Below are 23,303 nucleotides of genomic sequence, written 5' to 3'. Positions count from 1 at the left end.
GTTAACACTGTGTGTTTGTCTCTAAATTTCCCTTTTCTAAGAGCAAGAGTCATATTGGATTAAGGGGGACCCCGATCCAGGATGACTCAACTAATTAATTATATCTGCAATAGCTATTTTCAAATAAGGTCACATTCTGAGGTACTGGGGTTTAGGACTTCAACATGTAAATTTTTAGAGGTATTCAATTCAACCCACAAGACCAATCAGGAAAAAACTAAGAAACAAGTTACCAATATCATGAATGAGATACCCTACAGATTCCATAACTATCAAAAGAAAAATAAGGGAATATTATGAACAACTGTAAGTTAATACATCTGACAACACAGGTTACAGAACCAAATTTCTTGAAAGGCAAACTCTACCAAAGCTTACTCAAGAAGAAATGGATATCTTAAGTAGGCCTAAATCTAATTAGGACATTAAATTTTTAGTTAAATTTCTTCTCACACAAGAAAACTTCCTTGGGCAGACAGCAAAGTCAACCAAACAATTAAGGATGAAATCTTATCAATTCCACACAAAGTGTTAACTTCCCAGTTCCTCCAATGAGTTTAGCATTAAGCTAATACCAAAGTGGGAACAAAATTTCTCAAGAAATGAAAAATCATATCATAACTTATCAATATGGATACAAATCTTAAAGTTTCAACAAATCAAAATCCACCAGTAAATAAAAAATGATTATGTATTATAGGCGACCCCGTGGACTGTAGCCCACCAGGCTCCTCCATCCATGGGATTCTCCAGGCAAGAATACTGGAGTGGGTTGCCATTTCCTTCTCCAGGGGATCTTCCCGAATCAGGGATGGAACCCAGGTCTCCCACATTTCAGGCAGATACTTTAACCTCTGAGCCACCAGGGAAGAGGTATTATAGGCAAGTGAGCCTAAATGTAGGGTTGGGTTAATATTTGAAATTCAACTCATGTAAATTCACCATTTAGCAGACTGAGAAAGAAAAAACCACATGATCATCTCAATAGATGAAGAAGAGGCATTTGATAAACTTCAACACTCATTCTTGATAAATCTGCAGCAAACTAGGAACAGAAGAGATCATCAACTTGATAAAGGTGGTGGGATGTGAGATGGACAGGATTGGATGTGCCTGCTCTAAAATTCTACTCTGCAAGCCAGGCTGGCCTAATAGCAGTGGAGGTCACAGAGCCTTTACTTTCTCTGATATTCTCTAAAAGATGATATAAAAGTGACTTTCAATATGTACATGATAAATAAAATTTATCCCAAAAATATCTTCTTGCAAAATCAGAGTACATCTTATACATATATACAGTAGCAATTACAGTACTTTTGGAAAATCTAGTCACCTGTATATATTCTGACATCTGACCTGCATAGTACAATTTACCTAAGTCAAGGAGTATCCCACTTTCTAATACCCCTCCCCTCAATCCTGACTGATAAACCATTTTGATTGTCATTCAAAATGCCTTTGGGCTTTAATTTACACACGTATGTCTAGTTCACTCTCATTTACACGGAGTTATTATCTGGCTTAATCTACTTGTGGCTACATGTCTGAATTGTTTTTTCCTTAATATGAAGGAGCTTATAAATAATTTATACCATTTACTGAGCATCCATCTTGTTTCATTTAGTTTCTACACCACGGTAGCATTATTCCTATCGAGGAATGTGTGGCTCACAGAGGTTAAGTAGCCCACCTGACCTCACACAGCTGATTCCCAGATTACTAAGATTCAATCCAGGGTTTGGTGGATTTCAAAAGCTATGCTCTCTACATTAAACAGCCACCTCTGTCTTCCTGACTGCTCTCTCTTGGGGTTGCTCCCCTGACTGTGGAGATACAGGACACTGTTCTCTGAACACAGCTGAAACTCTGGATCCACTTTTTTGTTCAAGATTATCTTGCCCTGTAAATCTAGAAATTAAACTTATTCCTGTTCCCATGCAAATGAAGACTTAGGCCTATTAAAACCTTTCCATTAAAAAAAAATCAAACTCTTATTACTTGGGGATTAAATGTTGTTAAGAGCACATTATTTATAGAATCCTTAAAGGGAATTTGTTGTTAAAATCACATTATGGAGTTCAACACTTCATATGCACAATAAATTCTCCTTAGAAATGCTGTTCACTTACACTGACAGCATTAATATCCGACACATGCCCAGTGAAAGACTGTCTGCACATTCCATCTCGAATATCCCATAATTTTGAAGAGGCATCACAAGCACCGGAAACAAAAGTCCTCATGTCAGGACTCAGGGAAAGACTCATCACATCTCCAGAATGCCCAGTGAACGCGGTGGTCTGCTGGGCAGTTTCAATGTCCCATAAAGCACTATAGTCAAAAACAGACAGAAATCATTAATGACTGTTCTCCCCTCTTACATTAATTCCTACTACCACACTCAGCCTCAAATTGGTCATCTTCTGGAGTAAACTTACCAAGTGGTATCTCCTGAACTTGTAACTATTTGGCTATCATCTAAAAACCGACAGCAGGACAAGTAGCCTACAGCATAGAGATAACAAATGTTAGGTTATCACTGATTAATTCAATTACCATATAAAATAGTAATATGTATTTTAAAAATACAATACCTGGGCAACAAGTGTTTGTTAGTAAAATGTGTAGTTCTACTTTTTTTTTAGTTCTACTTTTAATAACTTCCAATTCTGTGCTGCCTGCAACTTTATTTTACCAACAAACCCTCTCTTAGGTATTTACTATGTCAACGACTATGAACGTTACAAACTTGAGTAAAAGACAGTCCCTTCCACCTACTACAAGTACCTAGGAGAAGGATACTCCTTAATACAAACATTCTCTATAATCTATAGCAGACTGGGTAAAAGTCCCTTTCACCTACTACAAGTACCTAGGAGAAGGATACTCCTTAATACAAACATTCTCTATAATCTATAGCAGACTGGGTAAAAGTCCCTTTCACCTACTACAAGTACCTAGGAGAAGGATACTCCTTAATACAAACCTTCTCTATAATCTATAGCAGACTGGGTTATGTACCTTGGAGAAATACTTTAAAAACCTCAGTGAAAGCTTCATTAAAAAGGTGGATTCGAAAAAAAAAAAAGAGGTGGATTCGAATGCTCAAAATTCACCAGTTTTTCAAAATATGGAAATAGCAGGAGGAAGACCATTAAAGAAATTTTATAAAAAGCATAGCTAACAGTACTTCCAAGAATTCAGAAAGGCTGAAACCTGGTAAGTGGCAACAAATTCCTATGCACACTACTAACCAAATACTATACTGATAAACTGTGGTGTGCACACTAATCAAGCAATGCATTATCACACAGTGAAAAAATACTTCATAAATGTATCTTGATACACACTTTCAATTACCTAATGAAGCACCCAAATGCCATAATTGTTATAGGTTTGCAGAGAATAGAGAAAATCATATTTGCTTCTTTCTGTATTCATTATTGTTTGAATTCTTTGCAATAAGTAATTTCTACAAAACAATACTATTTTTAAAATAAAAACAGAAGTAGAGTCATCATTTGTATAATTATAAAAAGTCAATGTTTCTCAGATTCACAGTAATTTCCATTCTCACTTGACTAACACGCATCCTTTGGTCAGTTGAGCCCCTTCTGTCCCTCTTTCTCCTTGATCTTCAGAGAAGTCAAATTTGGGAGGAAAGGACAGTATGTAGCGAAGCTCACCTGTGTGACCCGGTAACTCTCGGCTCACTCTCACATTTCCCTCTCTGGTTTTTAAGTTATATATAGAGCAGATGTTGTCCAGTCCTCCACAAGCAACGTAATTACCAGAGGGAGCATAAGCACAGGTCATCACCCAGGAAGATCGCAAAGGGATAGCATGCATCTGCAGAACAAACACAACAGAAAAACTAAGATTACAAAAGTCATGGATTTTTCAAACCTATTTACAGTGAAGCAGATATTACTCAAACATAAATATAGCTTAAAAATAAGCCAAGTAAAATAAAGAATACAATGATCTGAGAAACTAATAAAAAAACACACTGCAAATCATTTGGATTTAAGTGCTCTTTTCAGAAAGTATTCTTTTAGGAAGAACAAAGACACAGAATGTTTCAACAGTAATAGAGCTGTTTGAAATATTAAGTGTAAAATGTTAAAAAAAAAAAAACAATAAAATTCTTGGCTTTTTGCAGTAGTGTTCAAAAGAGGAATTTCCTACAACAGAACACTGAACAATACAAGAACTGGAGTTGAATAGAATGGTCCTTCCATGAAGAGCTATGTTTTTCTAATAACTCGTATTCTGGGCTTGAATTTGAACAATGGTAATAGTTTGCACTGATCTACTCACACCATTGTCTGATGTCTTATTACCCAACACCAAGCATTTGCAAATCAGGTAGCACAGTTTAATGTGAATGGGAACCTCAAGGTTAAATCGCCCAGACACAGAATCAACGTATTGTGTGATTACTATGCTCTCACTTAACCCAAAAGAGTATTTTTCATTTTAGGAAAATATAGCTGAAAGTCATTGATTGACACCAAAAAACTAAGAAAACTATTATATTACAAATCTATCCTAGGTAGCTTTTAAATTCTCAACCAGGCTGAAGTTACTGTTTGCTTCACAAAATAGTACTTCTAAATCTTTAATGGAAACAGTGGTATAAGTGTACGTAGGATCTAAAAGTATTTGACTTGTGAGCGTTTTCTTGGAACTTTTCCACTACCACTCAACAACTCTACATCAGGAATTCTTTCCAGGAGACATTAGAAGAACCCACTAGTTTTTACCACCAAGGGATCTAAACAAGTTGTAATCTGCCTCCAACCTATTCAATCTTCTGAACAGCCCAGAAACACAAATCAATGCCTAACATTCCAGCTTATCCACAACTAAAAATAAAAACTATAAGGTCACTGTCACAGTAGGAAATGGGAACTTTACAAAAATCATTTATATATAAAACTGATGCACACTATCTTTTAATATTTGAGTATGAAATATCAGACTCAAGACACATAGAACTATATTCCTAGAGTTGTCTTTGGGAATAAAAAAAGGGCTAAATATTGGAGAAGGCAATGGCACCCCACTCCAATACTCTTGCCTGGAAAATCCCATGGATAGAGGAGCCTGGTAGGCTGCAGTCTATGGGGTCGCTAAGAGTCGGACACGACTGAGCAACTTCACTTTGACTTTTCACTTTCATGCATTGGAGAAGGAAATGGCAACCCACTCCAGTGTTCTTGCCTGGAGAATCCCAGGGACGGGGGAGCCTGGTGGTCTGCCGTCTATGGGGTCGCACAGAGTCGGACACGACTGAAGCAACTTAGCAGCAGCAGCAAATATTAAAAGCAAATACTAGGCCTAAAGAGAGGACCTAAGTAAAAATTAATGGAATAAATTTATCCCAGGAAGAAATTATAACCTTGAAGTATAGAATAAAGGCAAGAACTGGTTTATCAAACCAAATAAAAGGTTATGTAAGAGGATGATTAAAAAATTCTACCTTATTTGTTGTATAGCTATCCCAAATAATTAATTTTCCATCTTGGGAAGCACTGACTAGTAGCCTAGAGGAGCAAACACAAAAATAATGTGACACTTAGAGGAAAAAAGTAGTTTAATTATGCATTGCATTAATGTAGAACAGTTCAGAAAAGACATATAATTTTTCTAATAAAAAACTTGATACCAAGAAACATTCTCAACTTAAAAAAATATATTCTGCATGCCAAAAATTGTCAACATTAAAATTTTTTAGAGATTTTACTAAAAATGTCTCTGGTTATGATTCAACTTTTTCATGGTGACAACATTCTAGGTATTATTCACGATTCTGGTAGCTCTTAGTTGACTGGCTTAGAATGTACTGACTTAAATATAATGACAATGAAGTACATGTAAGTCTAACAACCATGTTTCATTCAATCTAAAAATACAATTGAGAGCCTGTGACGGAAAGGCTGTGTTAATGGCACAGTATAGGCGATACCTCCTACCCTTGGGGCCTCTACCATCTGGTGGAGACAGGATATTTACTAAAATAAATTAGGTAAGTGAAAACAGTCAAAAGAGTAGTATAAAATAAAGGCCAGAGGAAAACAAATGAGGGACAAATAACTACTGAGTTACTCAAGTAGCCTGGCAAAAGAAAACACGTCTTGAAAAACGGAATTTTGAAAGCTGGAGAAATCTGTATTCTATAAAGAGGACAAGTTCCGTGGCAAGACGTGGAAAAATACAACGGGTGTTTCAAGATCTGTGAATTTCCCAGTTACACAGACTTCATAAGAAATCGAAAAAACAGTTGGGAAAAGCAGACTGGGCTTAAACAGCAGAAAGCTCTGTCTGCCAGGCTAACTAGGAACTCTTGACTGAAGTTACAGGCCACTGGATTTTTTGTTTTCTTTTGGAATTTTATTTTTCACTACGGTATAAAATTCAAAAGATACAAAAGGATAGATATACAGTAAAAAGAATCACGTTCTGTGTTCCCATCACTCAGCCACCCATTTCCCTTCACTATAGGTAAAAAACGGTATTAGGTTCTTATGTAGTAATCACTGTAAGTTTCATGAAAGGGCAGATACGACCGCAGGGTATGGGATGGAACTAAAGCTTTTTTAAAAACAATTGGTATCATCAGCACTGAGTTGAGAAAAAAGTTAAGTAACAGGCTGATAATCAGAATGAGCAGAAAGACAAGGTGAGATAGGTGCTTTGCTGACGTTTTGTGTTCTATGAAGATTAACAGTCTTGAGGAAATTTTAAGTAAGAACCATTAACATTTTCAAGTGATTGCATTTTGAGTTATATATTTGCTATCTCAATGGTTAGATTACTTATGTTAAATTTAAGAAAAAAAAATGGCCTAGCTTTATGTTGGTTGTTAGTTATATACTTTCATTTATCCCCTCTGAAGAGGCAGAAGTTCTATATTACTGTATTCAAGAATCCTATTTATACTGAGATGTGGGAACCATTAGCAACAGGTAGCAACATTTTTAGATTCTCCTGGAAGAAGAGAAAAAAATGTGCAACGTCTATTAAAAACTAATTGGTTGGGCTTCCCCAGTGGCTCAGTGGTAAAGAATCCACCTGCCAATGCAGGAGACATGGGTTCAATCCCTGATCAGGGAACATTTCACAGGCCACAGAGCAACTAAGCCCACGCACCACAACTACCGAGCTTGTGCTCCAGAGCCTGAGAGCTGCAAGTACTGAAGCCTCCACGCCCTAGAGCCTGTGCTCTGCAACGAGAAGCCACCGCAGTAAGAAGCCCACACGCTGCAATGAAGAGAAGCCCCCGCTCACCACGACTGGAGAAAAGCCCATGCAGCAACAAAGCCCAGCACAGCCAATGATAAGAATAAATAAATAATTTTTTAAATTAATTTTTAAAATATTTATTTATTTGGCTATGCCAGGTCTTAGCTGTGGCACAGGGGATCTTTGATCTTTGTTGCAGCATGCAAGCTCTTTAGTCGCGGCATGCGAACTTTTAGTTGTAGCCTGTGGGATCTACTTCCCTAATCAGGGGTAGAACCTGGGCCCTCTGCATTGGGAGTGCAGAGTCTTAGCCACTGGACCACCAGGAAAGTCCCCCAAAGTAATTTCTTAGTTAAATTTTCCCAATTAGATGGACCAAATCAAAAGAACAAGTCAACCATAAGAAGCAGGGTCAGACACCGTGCAGTATTGTCAGATACTCTGGAAAAAACACAGACCATACTGTAACCCCATGACCAAGTCATGACCAGCCATTCAACTGCAATCCAGATGGCTGCTGTGTGTGTGCACATGCACTCTCACTACACACACACTTGTAGGGTGTGGCTGGGGAATAAAAGATGTATTCAATGAAAATATCTTTTTGTAATTCAATCCTTCGTGAATCTAGGTAATGAATAAATTATAGCAATATCTGGTAACTTGTACACAGCAACATTCAACAAATACTTCCTTATTACCTGAAATTTCAATGTTTATTATGCAATAAAAAATAAAACTACCTTGACATGTTAAAAAACAAAGTATAATACCCCACTGCAAAGAAAAGAAATCCTAAACACTTTCCCTAAATCATTCAATAAAGGGTATTTCTGAGAGGTAAATTTCTTTTCCATATTAAAGGTTTCTAAACTTTTAAAGTGTCAATGAATATTTTTATTAAGAGCAAAGCAGTCATATTAGATGCATTTTTTTTCAAACACTTCATAGATATAGGTTGTTTCTAATGGAAAATGCAAGTGATGAGTCAACAAAATAATTCTGCAGGCAGTTTGAAAATGGGAGGTACAAACCTTGAATCATAGCCCCAGTGCATAGCATAGATTTTAGCTAGGTGGCCCCTCAGCGTGCGTCTCGTTCGCATCTGTATGCGACCCACGGAATCCATATTTGACGTGATCTTTAGGAAGTGATGAGAATGTTATTCTTTAGCTTAGACACAGCTCAAAAAATAAAGCAGAAACAATTAATTGGCACTAAAGCAGACATAAAGTAAATGGACAGTTACTGAAGGTATTTTAATATAAATAATTCCTATGATGCTCAAGAAAAAGTAGGATTTATTTGCACACCTTCCAATAAGAACATCTTCTATAGACTAATAAGTAAAAAAAATAGACACACCATCCAACCTTAGTAAAAAAAAAACAAATAAAAAACTAATAGATGATCAAATAGTAAAATATTTATAATTTTAACTATTTAAAGAAAGCCAATTTTTTATTTAAATAGCACATAAAATATCCTTAATAAAAATGAGCAATTTTAATTAATGAAACTTTCCTAATAGTTTATATAAGGAAAAAAACTTAATCAGGGCATATCAAAAAGCAGCAGAAGCTACCTAAAAGAAGAAACGTATATTATATGAATCTACGTATTTTTATAGTATTTACTTTTTCACAGACTTTCATTTTCACAAGTATGTTTTAAAAGGCTCTTGAAAGCATCTGACAAATTACAAAGCCTTCTTAATAGAGATCTCATTTTTCTTTCAATTAAATACTAATAAATAAAATCTGTCATTTGCATCATTGTCAAGCTATTTCATGCAAATTAGTAAAAGAAACTGAGGAAGAAAACTTTACCTGAACAAGTGTTGCATCATTACATGCTTTCCTAGCATCCTGAAATAAAGATGATTATACACTTAGACATGGAAATCCTAGATATGATTTAAAATAAGGTTTTCATTGGAAATGCAGATTTGAAATACAATCCTTAGTGTACTACACAATCTTTATTTTTAAAAGGCTCATTGAGAAAATTCATGTCACATAAAATTAACCACTTTAGTCGTTTTACTGTGTGCAGCTAGAATGGTTAGGATATTGACAATGTTGGGCAACCATCACCACTACCTAACTGCAGAACATTTTCATCACGCCCAAAAAAAGAAACCTATCCTTTCCAATTCCCTCTTCCCCCACCACCAGGTGATCACTAATTTACTTTCTAATGGATTTACCCATTCAGGACAAGGCACACAAATGGAATCATACACACATGACTTTCGTGTGTCTGGCTTCCTTCCTTTACATGTAATGTTCTGAAGGTTCATTCATGTTGTATCATGTGTCAGCAGTTCATTCCTTTTTATGGCTAATATTTCATTGTATGAATATATTACATTTTGTTTATCCATTAATTAACTGGATGGACATTTATGCTGTTTCTACTTTGTGGTTTTATGATTAATGATGCCGTGATTACTCATATACAAGTTTTTGTGTGTATGTATGTTTTCAGTTCTCCTGGGCATACAACTAAAAGTAGACTTGGTGGGTGAGACGGTAATTATGTTTACATCTCATCTGTTTATTTTGGGTTTTATTTCTATTGCTTTAGGAGACTGACCTAAGAAAACATTGTTATGATTTATGTCAGAGAATATTCTGCCCATGCTCTCTTCCAGGAGTATTATGGTATCATGAATTATATTTAAGTAAGAGAAAATGACTTTAAAATATAGACTGTTACAAGAGACAAAGAAGGACACTACATAATGATCAAGGGATCAATCCAAGAAGAAGACACAATAATTGTAAATATAAATGCACCCAACATAGGAAAACTTCAACAAATAAGCCAGATATGCTAACAGTCATAAAAGGAGAAGTCGACAGTAACACAATCATCATTGGGAACTTTAACACCTCAATTACAGCAATGGACAGGTCATCCAGACAGAGAATCAATAAGGAAAAAGAGGCCTTAAATTACACATTAGATCAAATGGACTGAACTGGTATTTATGGAGCATTTACCTTCCCACCAACCGTGTAGAAGTGTTCCCTTTTCTCCATACCTTCTATAGCATTTGTTGTTCGTAGATTTTTTGATGATGGCCATTCTGACTATTACGAGATAATACCTCACTGTAGTTGTGATCTGCATTTCTCTAATAATTAGCAATGTTGACCATCTTATCATGTGCCTTTTAGCCATCTCTCTGTCTTCTTTGGAGAAATCTCTATTTAGATCTTTCACCATTTGCATGGGTTGTTCATTTCTTTGATATTGAGCTATTAAGAGCACTTTATGTAATTTGGAGATTAATCCCATGTTGACTGCTTCATTCGTAAATATTTTCTCCCATGCTGTGGGTTGTCTTTCGTTTTGTTTATGGCTTCTTTTGCTGTACAAAACTTTTAAATTTAATTAGGTCCCACTTGTGTTAGAGAATGTTCTAATTTCAGTCTTTTCCATGAAGCTGTTCAAGTCTTCCCAGCACCACTTATTGAAGAGACTGTCTTTTATCCACCGTCTATTCTTGCCTCATTTGTTGTACATTAATTTTTAGAGAAATGCAAATCAAAACTAAAATGAGATACCACCTCACACGAGTTAAGAAAGGCCATCATGCAAAAGTCCACAAACAATGAATGCTGACGTGGGTGTGGAGAATAGGGAACCCTCCCACACTGTTGGTGAGAATATAAATTGGTACAGCCACCATAGAGAACAGCATGGAGGTTCCTTAAAAAACGAAAAATAGAACTAGCAAATACTCAAGCATTCCACTCCTAGACATATATCCAGAGAAAATTGTAATTCAAAAAGGTACATGCAAGACTTCCCTGGTGTTCAGCAGTTAAGAATTCACCCACCACTGCAGGGGACATGGGATCAGTCCCTGCTCTGGGAAGATTCTACATGCCAAGAGGTAACTAAGCCCGTGTGCTACAACTACTGAGCCTGCGTGCAGCAACTACCGAAGCTCGTGCACCCTATTGAGAGAGCTCATCCTTCAGTTCAGTTCAGTTGCTCAGTCATGTCCGACTCTCTGCGACCCCACAGAGTGCGGCACACCAGGCTTCCCAGTCCATCATCAACTCCCGGAGCTTATTCAAACTCATGGCCATCGAGTCAGTGATGCCATCCAGCCATCTCATCCTCTGTCGTCCCCTTCCTTCTCCTGCCTTCAATCTTTCCCAGCATCAGGGTCTTTTCCAATGAGTCAGTCAGTTCTTCACATCAGGTGGCCAAAGTATTGGAGCTTCAGCTTCAGCATCAGTCCTTCCAATGAATATTCAGGACTGATTTCCTTTAGGATTGACTGGTTGGATCTCCTTGCAGTCCAAGAGACTCTCAAGAATCTTCTCCAACACCACGGTTTGAAAGCATCAATTCTTCAGTGCTCACCTTTATAGTTCAACTCGCACATCCATACACGACTACTGGAAAAACCATAGCTTTGACTAGACAGACCTTTGTCAGCAAAATAATGTCTCTGCTTTTTAATTTGCTGTCTAGGTTGGTCATAGCTTTCCTTCCAAGGAGCAAGTGTCTTGTAATTTCATGGCTGCAGCCACCATCTGCAGTGATTTTGGAGCCCCCCAAAATAAAGTCTCTCACTATTTCCATTGTTTAGCCATCCATTTGCCATTAAGTTATGGGACCAGATGCCATGATCTTAGTTTGATCTAAATATCTTAGATTGATATTTCTCCAAACAATCTTGCTTCCAGCATGTGCTTAATCCAGCCCAGCATTTTGCAAGATGTACTTTGCATATAAGTTAAATAAGCAGGGTGACAATATACAGCCTTGACGTACTCCTTCCTTTCCCTATTTGGAACCAGTCAGTTGTTCCATGTCCAGTTCTACATACAGATTTCTCAGGAGTCAGGTAAGGTGATTGGTATTCCCATCTCTTGAAGAATTTTCCACAGTTTGTTGTGATCTACACAGTTAAAGGCTTTGGCATAGTCAATAAAGCAGAAATAGATGTTTTTCTGGAACTCTCTTGCTTCTTTGATGATCCAACAGATGTTGGCAATTTGATCTCTGGTTCCTCTGCCTTTTCTAAATCCAGCTTAAACATCTGGAAGTTCACCGTTCATGTACTGCTGAAGCCTGGCTTGGAGAATTTTGAGCCTTACTTTACTAGCGTGTGAGGTGAGTGCAACTGTATGGTAGTTTGAACATTCTTTGGCACTGCCTTTCTTTGGGATTGGAATGAAAACTCAGCAGTGGCCACCAGACTGGAAAAGGTCAGTTTTCATTCCAATCTCAAAGCTCATCCTTAGGTAGGTTGATAAGTAGTCTGGGGCCCTTGAGGAGGAAAAGGTCCAGGGCCCTTGAATAGTAGAAAGGGGTCTGAGGTTCTCAAGGAGGAGAAAAGGACTTTTTTTTCTACATTGCTTTGTATTAGTCAATATAACAATGTATCTTGCTTAAGGACATGTTTCTCCCTAACAAGGACCTTCTCACTAATCTTGTTAAAATGTATATTGTGGGAGTGGGTCTGGTAAGATCTTTCTATTGTTAGTTCTAATCCTGTTATCTTATATTGTGGGAGTGGGTCTGGTAAAACCCTTTATTGTAACAAGGTATAAAGCTCCCCTGCAAAGACTAGGGGAAGCAGGGCACTCTCTGTCCCCCTTCTGATGTCTATGTCAGTTTTCTCTGTCCCCTTTTATACTTTAAAAAAAGTCTGCTACACAAAAGCTCCTGAGTGATCAAGCCTGGTCCCTGGTCCCGAAGCTAAATCTTTGAAGATCACGAATCCGACATCGTTCGGATCACCGTAAGCTATCACCATGCTCCACCACAAGAGAAGCCAGCACAGTGAGAAGCCCACGCACTGTGACTAAACAGCAGCCCCTGCTCGCCACAGCTGGAGACGAAGCTGCACACAGCAACGAAGACCCAGTGCAGCCAAAAATGAATAAAAATGTTTTAAAAGATACAGGCATGTCAATGTTCACTGCAGCACCATGTACAACAGCCAACGCATGGAAACAACCTAGATGTCCATCAATAGATAAATGGATAAAGAAGAGATGGTACATATATGTACAATGGAGTATTATTCATCCATAACAAACACTGAAATAAGGCCATTTGCAACAACAACGATGGACCTAGAGATTAGAGATCATCATACTAAGTGAATTAAGTCAGAGAAAGACAAATATTGTATGATAATTACTGATATGTGGAATCTAAAAAGATTACAGGGAATCCCCTGGCGGTCCAGTGGTTAGAACTCTGATTGTTCACTTCAGGGGACATGGTTTCAATCCCTGGTCAGGGAATTAAGATCCTGCATGCCACACAGAGCCTGGCCTTAAAAAAAAAAAAAAAATGATTACAGATGAACCTATTTACTGAACAGAAAAAGACTCACAGACTTAAAAAAAAAAATGTATGCTTCCCAAACAGGAAAGATGAAGGGAGAGGGATAAATTAGGAGTTTCAGATTAATATATACACACTACTCTATATAAACTAGATCATCAACAAAGACCTACTGCATAACACTTGAATCTCTACTCATTATTCTGTAATAACCTATATGGGAAAAGAATCTTAAAATGACTGGATATGTTAGGCAGAAGTTAGGCATGAGCGATGGGTGGCCTAGGTGAAAAGGATGCAAGCTAACCTTTAAACCCCATCCCAGACATGCCCAGGGGAGCTCACAGATAGACTACTACAAAAATAACCACAGTGACTTTTCCAACTTCTCACAAGTGCCTTAGGCACACAGTGGATACAAACTAACCACAGGGGCTTACTCAAGTAAACTTAGGCAGCTAGGAAGCCATTAAGGATTTATTAATGTTCCATACATCTGGTAACAACAGACTGAATTACAGGAAGACATGCGCAACAGAGCCTGTTGTTATATAACGTGCAACTGTCAGTCAGACTTGAACATGTCCATTTGCATTCCCCTTCCTGACTGGTGGCGGTTAAAGCCCTATTTTGCATTGGGCAGAACCAAAAAGAGGAGAGGGGAAGTATAAAAAAGGGAAACCTTTCTACTTCTCTGGGGTCAGCCTGCTCCCATGTTTAGGGAGTGTCTGTTTTTAATAAAAGTTCTGTCTGCTTGAGCTGTAACTGAGGTGTAACTTCCCTGTTGTTTTCAACCATTTAGTCTACCATTCCAAATTTTTGTTGCAATGAGATAAGAACAGAGGGAGAGAAATAAACCAACCTGACAGAAAGATAATCAGTTTGCTGTATACCTGAAATTAACACGGTCATTGTAAATCAACTATACCCCAACAATAAAATTAAACTAAAACTAAAAATAGACACACCACTTGGCTCAGCAATTCCATTCCTGAGTATTTATCCAAAAAAACCCCTGCAAACACTACTTTAAAAAGATACATGTATCCCAATGTTCAGAGCAGCATTCTTTATAATTGCCAAGATATGAAAACCATCTAAATGCCCGACAACAGATGATGCATAAAGAAAATACACACAAACGCATACACACATATAATGGAATACTACTCAGTCACAAGAAAGAATGAAATTTTGCCATTTGCAACAACACAGGTGGACTTGGATGGTATCATGCTAAGTGAAATAAGCCAGAGAACACTGTATGATATCGCTTATATGTATAATCTAAAGAATAAAGCAAACTAGTGAATACAACAAAAAGGAAGACTAAAAAACGTAGAGAACAAATTAGCGGTTACTAGTGGGGAGAAGAGGTGGCAAGAATACACAGGAGAACTGTACAAAAAAGATCTTCACGACCCAGATAATCATGATGGCGTGTTCACTCACCTAGAGCCAGACATTCTGGAATGCAAAGTCAAGTGGGCCTTAGGAAGCATCACTATGAACAAAGCTAGTGGAGGTGATGGAATTCCAGCTGAGCTATTTCAAATCCTAAAAGATGATGCTGTGAAAGTGCTGCACTCAATATGCCAGCAAATTTGGAAAACTCAGCAGTGGCTACAAGACTGGAAAAGGTCAGTTTTCATTCCAATCCCAAAGAAAGGCAATGCCAAAGAATGCTCAAACTACTTGCACAATTGCACTCATCTCACACGCTAGTAAAGTAATGCTCAAAATTCTTCAAGCTAGGCTTCAACAGTATGTGAACCGTGAACTTCCAGATGTTCAAGCTGGATTTAGAAAAGGCAGACGAGCCAGAAATCAAATTGCCAACATCCACTGGATCATCAAGAAAGCAAGAGAGTTCCAGAAAAACATCTATTTCTGCTTTATTGACTATGCCAAAGCCTTTGACTGTGTGGATCACAACAAACTGGAAAATTCTGAAAGAGATAGGAATACCAGACCACCTGACCTGCCTCTTGAGAAATCTGTATGCAGGTCAGGAAGCAACAGTTAGAACTGGACATGAAACAACAGACTGGTTCCAAATAGGAAAAAGAGTACATCAAGGCTGTATATTGTCACCCTGCTTATTTAACTTCTATGCAGAGGACATCATGAGAAACGCTGGGCTGGAAGAAGCACAAGCTGGAATCAAGATTGCCAGGAGAAATATCAATAACCTCAGATATGCAGATGACACCACCCTTACGGCAGAAAGTGAAGAACAACTAAAGAGCCTTGTGATGAAAGTGAAAGGAGAGTGAAAAAGTTGGCTTAAAGCTCAACATTCAGAAAACAAAGATCATGGCATCCAATCCCATCACTTCATGGCAAATAGATGGGGAAACAGTGGAAACAGCGGCAGACTGTTTTTTGGGACTCCAAAATCACTGCAGATGGTGACTGCAGCCATGAAATTAAAAGACGCTTACTCCTTGGAAGGAAAGTTATGACCAACCTAGATAGCATATTAAAAAGCAGAGACATTACTATTTGCCAACAAAGGTCCGTCTAGTCAAGGCTATGGTTTTTCTAGTAGTCATGTGTGGATGTGAGAGCTGGACTATAAGGAAAGCTGAGTGCCAAAGAATTGATGCTTTTGAACTGTGGTGTTGGAGAAGACTCTTGAGAGTCCCTTGGACTGCAAGGAGATCCAACCAGTCCATCCTAAAAGAGATCAGTCCTGAATATTCATTGGAAGGACGGATGCTGAAGCTGAAACTCCAATACTTTGGCCATCTCATGCGAAGAACTGACTCATTTGAAAAGACCCTGATGCTGGGAAAGATTGAAGGTGGGAGGAGAAGGGGATGACAGAGGATGAGATGGTTGGATGGCATCACCAACTCAATGGACATGAGCCTGGGTAAACTCCAGGAGTTGGTGATGGACAAGAAGGCCTGGCGTGCTGCAGTCCATGGGGTCACAAAGAGTCAGACACGACTGAGAGACTGAACTGACTGAACTGAGTGGGGAGAAGAAAGGAGAGAGGGACAAGATACGTGCAGGAAATTAAGAGGTGTAAACTACTATGTATAAAATAAATAAGTTACAAGGATGCATTGTACAACACAAGGAATAGAACCAATATTTTATAATAATTATAAATAGAATATAACCTGTAAAAGTTATGAATCACTACACTATACATCTGAAACAAAATAGTGTATAACTACATCTCAATTAAAAATTTTAATTAAAAAAAATAACACTTCTTTAAAATATTTTGCAAGTATAGTATATACAGATGCTATTAGAAATGAAATACTTTAGCTCTAACATGATAAAAAGATATATAAAAAGTTATTTTCCTGACATGTCATAATAAGTCACATCTATATTTTTATATTAAAAGCAAATTCCCTACCAGTTATCAGACATTTATGCTTATTTATAGGGTAGCGTTTCAAAGAGACTTTAAATTTTTACACAAACTGAAAAGAATTATTAAAAGGAAGATAATGAAACAAAAATCAGTGTAACAAAGTAAGTAAAAGCAAGCAAAGGACATGTTTAATAACCAATAAAATGTTTTAACAAAGAAGGAAATGGCAACCCACTCCAGTATTCTTGCCTGAAAAATTCCATGGATAAAGGAGCCGGGTAGGCTACAGTCCATGGGGTCGCAAAGAATTGGACACAACTAAGCAACTAACACACACACACACACACAAAATGTTTTAAATCAAGTTTATCAGTTAATAATAAATTTAGAAGATTCATATACATGGGAAAGTGAAAGTGAAAGTCACTCAGTGTGTCCAACTCTTTGCAACCCCATGGACTATACAGTCCACGGAATTCTCCAGGCCAGAATACTAGAGTGGGTAGCCTTTCCCTTCTCCAGGGGATTTTCCCAACCCAGGGATCAAACCCAGATCTCCCACATTGCAGGTGGATTCTTTATCAGCTAAGCCACAAGGGAAGCCCAACAATACTGGAGTCTATCCTTCTCCAACAGATCTTCCCCAACAGATCTTTGTTGCATTAGTCTGCAACAAATGCTAAATGGATATACAATCTTTTTGGTGGCCTCTGACCTATTTATAAACACTTAAAATATTTCTATATAAAGGTGTTCATAAGTAGTTACACAAACACATGATTTGATTCTCTCATTCTCAATCTAATTGTGGGTTTAGAAACCTGATTTGGCAGGGAATGATTTAGCCCACTCTCCTAGAATGAAAAGAATTTCCAGAAATGACAGTGATGGCCTGAGCCATGTCCAAAAATGGTGCAGTTGAAGACTAAATTCTATAAAAAGAGCTCTCTGATTTTAAGCTTTATGAAAACAAACTATCATTGTTTAGGTTATTTTTCTTAATCCAGTCATTCAATAAAAAATGTCTGTGTCAGGTACTACTCTAGGCACCATGGAAACAGAAGCAGACCCAAAATCCCTGCCTTCACAGACCTAACCTTAATATTAACAACACAATTAGAACACTGCAAGTGAACATTATTGAACTAGTCTAATGAACAGTTATATTCACTATAAAACTGAATATAAGGGATTCATTCCCAATTAACAGCTGAATTTCTTACTGTCCACCTTAAGAAATGCAAGCTCTGCCTGATATTAACATCTTTGCGCAAAGTAAGAGAAAAGTGTTGCTTCTCACTCCAAATCAAACAAGCAGAAATTACAAAAGAAAATCTATGTTTTTTCTATTTCTATTTTTTTCAATTTAAAATGAATCATGGTTAATCAATGATACTCAAATATAAAACACAAAATTTTTTAGTGAATCATGTATTGTACCAAATAGCATACATTTCTATTATGTCATGTATTTTTACCTTAAATATACAGTTAAGTTATATTTCTGGAATTAAGAGAGAAAAAAAAAAGGAAGAAGGAAGAAAGGATTTATAAGTATAGCATGACATTAAACTGAAAAGTATGCGGTATTTTACATATATGTGGTTACTTGAAATCATATAAGATGATTCAGTGAGCTATATGCTCATGACATCCTACCTGGATGCTGGTGAGATATAAAGATGATTAAGCCACAGAATCTTCCAGTCGGACGCAGGGGGTGGAGGCAAACATGCACGAGGAACTATACACAAAGCAAGCTGCGATCAACCCTGTAACACAAACCTAAAATGCTGTGCAAAGAACTGCCACTTACTGGCATTGGTCTAAGTCCTTTCGTGTCATTTGTTTTATTCTTCTCCATAAACCTATATGCGGGCTTCAGTATTCATACTCTACAGCAAAGATACTGAGCATCAAAAAATCTGTAAATGTGTCCTGACCACAACATAATTAAAAGACGGAATCCATGTACTTTTCCATCAGGCCATGCTGCCTTCCAGCAAAAGAAAAAGAAATACAAGTGGAGGATTTGAGGTGGCTTTTTAGAGGAAGACTAGGATTCAAGGAATAGAAGTCCCAGGAGCAAAATTAGAGCAGAGAAGTATAATTCCAGGCAAAGTAAAAGATTTGGAAAAAAGCAAGAAAGCAGAAAAGAGCAGTGCATGCTCAGGGAATGACAAGAAATTCATGTGGCTATAGCACAGGCTACAAAGCCAGATGTTAGACCTAGCTGTGAGGCAGGTCCATAGTGGTACCTACAGCACCAGTTCTGGAACCAAAATACACCTGGTTTGAGTCCTGGATCTACCCCTTCTAAGTTATGTTACCTTCACAAGTTTCTTAATCTCACTGAGGCTCAGTTTCCTCAACTACAAAATGAAGTAGGCCCACCTACCTCACAGGGTCACTACGAGAACTAAATGAAATTGACATGTGACCAAACTGGCCAAGCACTTCAGACAAGAACTTCACAAGAAATGAAAACTGCATGCTGACATCCATGATGAACATAGATTCAAAAATCCTCAACAAAATATTAGCAAGCTGAATTCATCAATACATCAAAAGGATCATACACCATGATCACATGGGATTTATTCAAAGGATGTAGGTATGGTTCAACACCCACAAATCAATGTGATATAACTACATTAACAAAATGAAGGATAAATATCATACAGTTATCTCAACACATGCAGAAAAAGCTTTTGACAAAATTCAATATCAATTTATGGTTAAAAAAAAACCAAAAACCTCTCAACAAAGTGGACACAGATGGAATGTACCTCAACATGATAAATATGACATATACAACATACATATATAACATCATACTCAATGGTGAAAAGCTTAAAGCTTTTCCTCTAAGGTCAGGAGCAAGACACAGATGCCCACTCTTGCCACTTTGATTCAGGAGAGTATTGCAAATCCAAACAGAAATAAAACAAAGGGCATTAAAACTTGACAGAAGAAGTAAAACTATCACTACTTGCAAACATATTACATGCAGAAAACACTAAAGACTCAATCAAAAACTGAGAACTAATAAAGGAATTTGATAAAGTTACATATATATAGACATATGTAAACATACAATTATACAGAAATATGCAAAATAAGTATATAGAAATCTGCTGCGTTGCTATACACTAGTAATGACCTATCAGAAAGAGAAATTAAGAAAACAGTCCCATTTACAATTACATCAAACAGGATAAATCACCTGGAAATACATTTATCCAAGAATATAAAAGACCTGTGGGCTTCCCAGAGGGTGCAATGGTAAAGAATCTGCCTGCCAATGCAGGAGGCGCAGGAGACGCGAGATGCAGGTTCAACCCCTGTGTCAGGAAGATCCCCTGGAGTAGGAAATGGCAACCCACTTCAGTATTCTTGCCTGGGAAATCCCATGGACAGAGGAGCCTGGCAGGCTACAGTTCACGGGGTCACAAAGAGTCGGACACGACTGAGTGACTGAGCTCACAAAAGACCTGTACACCCCAAGACACTGACGAAAGAAAGTGAAGATGACACAGATAAATGAAAAGATATTCTGTACTCAATGGATTGGAATAATATTGTTAAAATGTCCATACTACCAAAAACAATCTAGATTCAATGCAATCCCTATCAAAATCCCAATATCATTTTTCAAAGAAACAGAACATATAATCCTAAGATTTGTATAAAACCAGAAAAGACCCCAAACAGCCAATGCAGTCTTGAGGAAGAACAAAGCTGGAGGTATCACATGTCTTGATTTCCAAGCATTAACATATTACAAATCTATAGTAATCAAAATAATATAATACTGGCACAAAAACAGGCACATAGATCAATGGAACAGAACAGGGAGCACAGAAACACACCCACACATACATGATCAATTAATTTACAACTCAGGAGCCAAGAATATATAGGGGGGAAAAGACAGTTTCTTCAATAAGTGGTGTTGGGAAAACTGGACAGCTACATGCAAAAGAATGAAACTGGACCACTCACTATCTTATACCATTTTTCCAAAAAGACATATAGATGGGTCAACAGATACGTGGAAACTTGCTCAAATCACTGATCATCAGGGAAATGAAAATAAAAACCACAATGAGATAGTATCTCACATCTGTCAGAATGGCTATCATCAAAAAGAGGAGAAGGACTTCCCTAGTGGTCCAGAGGCTGACTGTGCTTCCAGCGCAGGGGGCATGGGTTCCATCCCTGACTGGGGAACTAAGGGCCCACATGCTGCCAAGTGCAGCCAAAATATAAAAATTTAAAAAATACAACAAAAAACAGAAAAACAAAACAAAATTCTTTAAGAGAGACAGAATAACAAGTGTCGATGAGGATGTGGAGAAAAGGGAAACTTGAGTGCTGTTAGTGGGAATGTAAATTGGTGCAGCCACTATGGAAAATAGTATATTAGTATATAGGTTCCTCAGAAAATTATAAAAAGAACCACCGTATTATCTAGCAGTTCCACTTCTAGGTATTTATCTAAAGAAAACAAAAACCTTAACTTAAAAAGATATACTCATCCTCTTGTTCACTGCAGGATTATTTATAATAATCAACATATGGAAACAACCAAGTATCTGCTGACAGATGAAAGGACACACACACACACAGTGGAATGTTACTCAGCCATAAAAAGAGTATCTTGCCACTTGTGCTGACAACATGGATGGACCCTGAGGGCACTACACTAAAAGAGAAATATGTCAGAGAAAGACAAATACCATACAATCTCACATGCTCAATCAAACAAACAAAAAAACACCCAAGCTTATAGATACAGAGAACAGAATTCTTTTTAATGAGATGGCCATATGACCAATGTGCTTGGCCCGTCAGTCATTCCTGCTCAGGATCTGGAACAAGTGAGATAAAGAGATGCTGGAGCATCCATTCTGGTGGTGGCAGCAACATCTAACTCAGAGATTAGCCTATGAAGCCTTCTCTGATTATCCCAAGCAAAATAAATCCCCCTTTGACAGCTTTGTTTAGACACCTAAGGTATCCACTCAGAGTTGTCGTTCACACCTAAATCATTAACTTCCTGAATTTCTGAGAATAAGACTGGTTGTTCCTTGGAAGGAAAGTTATGACCAACCTAGACAGCATATTAAAAAGCAGAAACATTACTTTGCCAACAAAGGTCCATCTCGTCAAAGCTATGGTTTTTCCAGTAGTTATGTATGGATGTGACAGTTGGACTATAAAGAAAGCTGAGCGCCAAAGAATTGATGCTTTTGAACTGTGGTGTTGAAGACTCTTGTGAGTTCCTTGGACTGCAAGGATATCCAACCAGTCCATCCTAAAGTAGATCAGTCCTGGGTGTCCATTGGAAGGACTGATGTTGAAGCTGAAACTCCAATACTTTGGCCACCTGATGCAAAGAACTGACTCAATGGAAAAGACCCTGATGCTGGGAAAGACTGAAGGCGGGAGAAGAACAGGACGACAGAGAATGAGATGGTTGGATGGCATCACCGACTCAATGGACATGACTCTGGGTAAACTCTGGGAATTGGTGATAGACAGGGAGGCCTAGCGTGCTGCACTCCACAGGGTCGCAAAGAGCTGGACACGACAGAGCAACTGAACTGAACTGAAGACTGGTTATAGTTTTAATCCACTCATATCAACATTTTTCTGCTGACTGTTCTTTACCCACCCCTTGTTTTTTCTACTCCCTTCCTCTCCTTCCTGTAATACCTCTGCAGAGATCCTATAATTGTTCCTTTTTCTTTTTAATCTTCACTTTTAAATTAGCTGCTGCAAAAGATTCGTATCTCTCATACTGGAGGATCACAGCAGTGTTCCAAGTTACTAATAACTTGGATTCTTCCTGCTTCATAATGAGGTTCTTTATTTCTAAGTTGTTTAACCTTTACTTTTCCCTGTGAAAAGAAGTAGGTAGCACCACACTACACACAATTTAGTCTCTCCTCTACCCTGCTCACCAAGAGGCTTCCTAAAAGATGGCATGTCTATACCCTTTCATTTTATCTCTGCCTTCCTTGCTATTCCTCAGTCCAGAGAAGCATGTTTCCATTGTTCCAAAAGAAAGCAATGATGCAGTCCCTGTGGGAATATAAGATTTACGGCCTCAGAATTCTCCTTTTAGAGCCTGTCCACACCCTGATATTTGATGACTTTCCCCCATTATATTAGGGTCTGAAGTTCTAAGTGTTTTTAAATTTTGTTAAAGATGAAGTTCTATTTGTTCCTCATGTTCTTTAGTGTTTTGAGTTGATTTCCAAGAGTAAAGAAGACAGACATGTCTTTATTATGCCACTGGACTTCCCAAGTGGTTCAAGTGGTAAAGAACCCGCCAGACAATGCAGTAGACAAGAAAGACAAGGGTTCGATCCCTGGATTAGAA

The 23,303-nt window shown here is 37.8% G+C and overlaps 1 protein-coding gene across 2 annotated transcripts in view; it reads right to left on the bottom strand.

Moving 5' to 3' along the window:
• Window positions 1–23,303, bottom strand: part of GNB4 (G protein subunit beta 4) — a 71,298-nt gene that overhangs the window by 11,505 nt on the left and 36,490 nt on the right. The window contains exons 3-8 of one of the 2 annotated variants that reach the window (XM_070791580.1): window positions 9,078–9,116; window positions 8,283–8,389; window positions 5,486–5,549; window positions 3,687–3,849; window positions 2,439–2,505; window positions 2,130–2,331 (exon numbers count right to left, since the gene is read on the bottom strand). In XM_070791580.1, the coding sequence (XP_070647681.1) occupies window positions 2,130–2,331; window positions 2,439–2,505; window positions 3,687–3,849; window positions 5,486–5,549; window positions 8,283–8,389; window positions 9,078–9,116 (642 nt within the window). The remainder of the gene's footprint in view (window positions 1–2,129; window positions 2,332–2,438; window positions 2,506–3,686; window positions 3,850–5,485; window positions 5,550–8,282; window positions 8,390–9,077; window positions 9,117–23,303) is intronic. The other variant, XM_070791582.1, reaches the window with a different exon arrangement.

The sequence above is a fragment of the Bos indicus genome, chromosome 1 (genome assembly GCF_029378745.1).
Source record: "Bos indicus isolate NIAB-ARS_2022 breed Sahiwal x Tharparkar chromosome 1, NIAB-ARS_B.indTharparkar_mat_pri_1.0, whole genome shotgun sequence".
In the NCBI taxonomy this organism is placed as follows: domain Eukaryota; kingdom Metazoa; phylum Chordata; class Mammalia; order Artiodactyla; family Bovidae; genus Bos; species Bos indicus.
The sequence above is the reverse complement of the archived record's forward strand: the minus strand, read 5'-3'. Positions and strand labels throughout refer to the sequence as shown.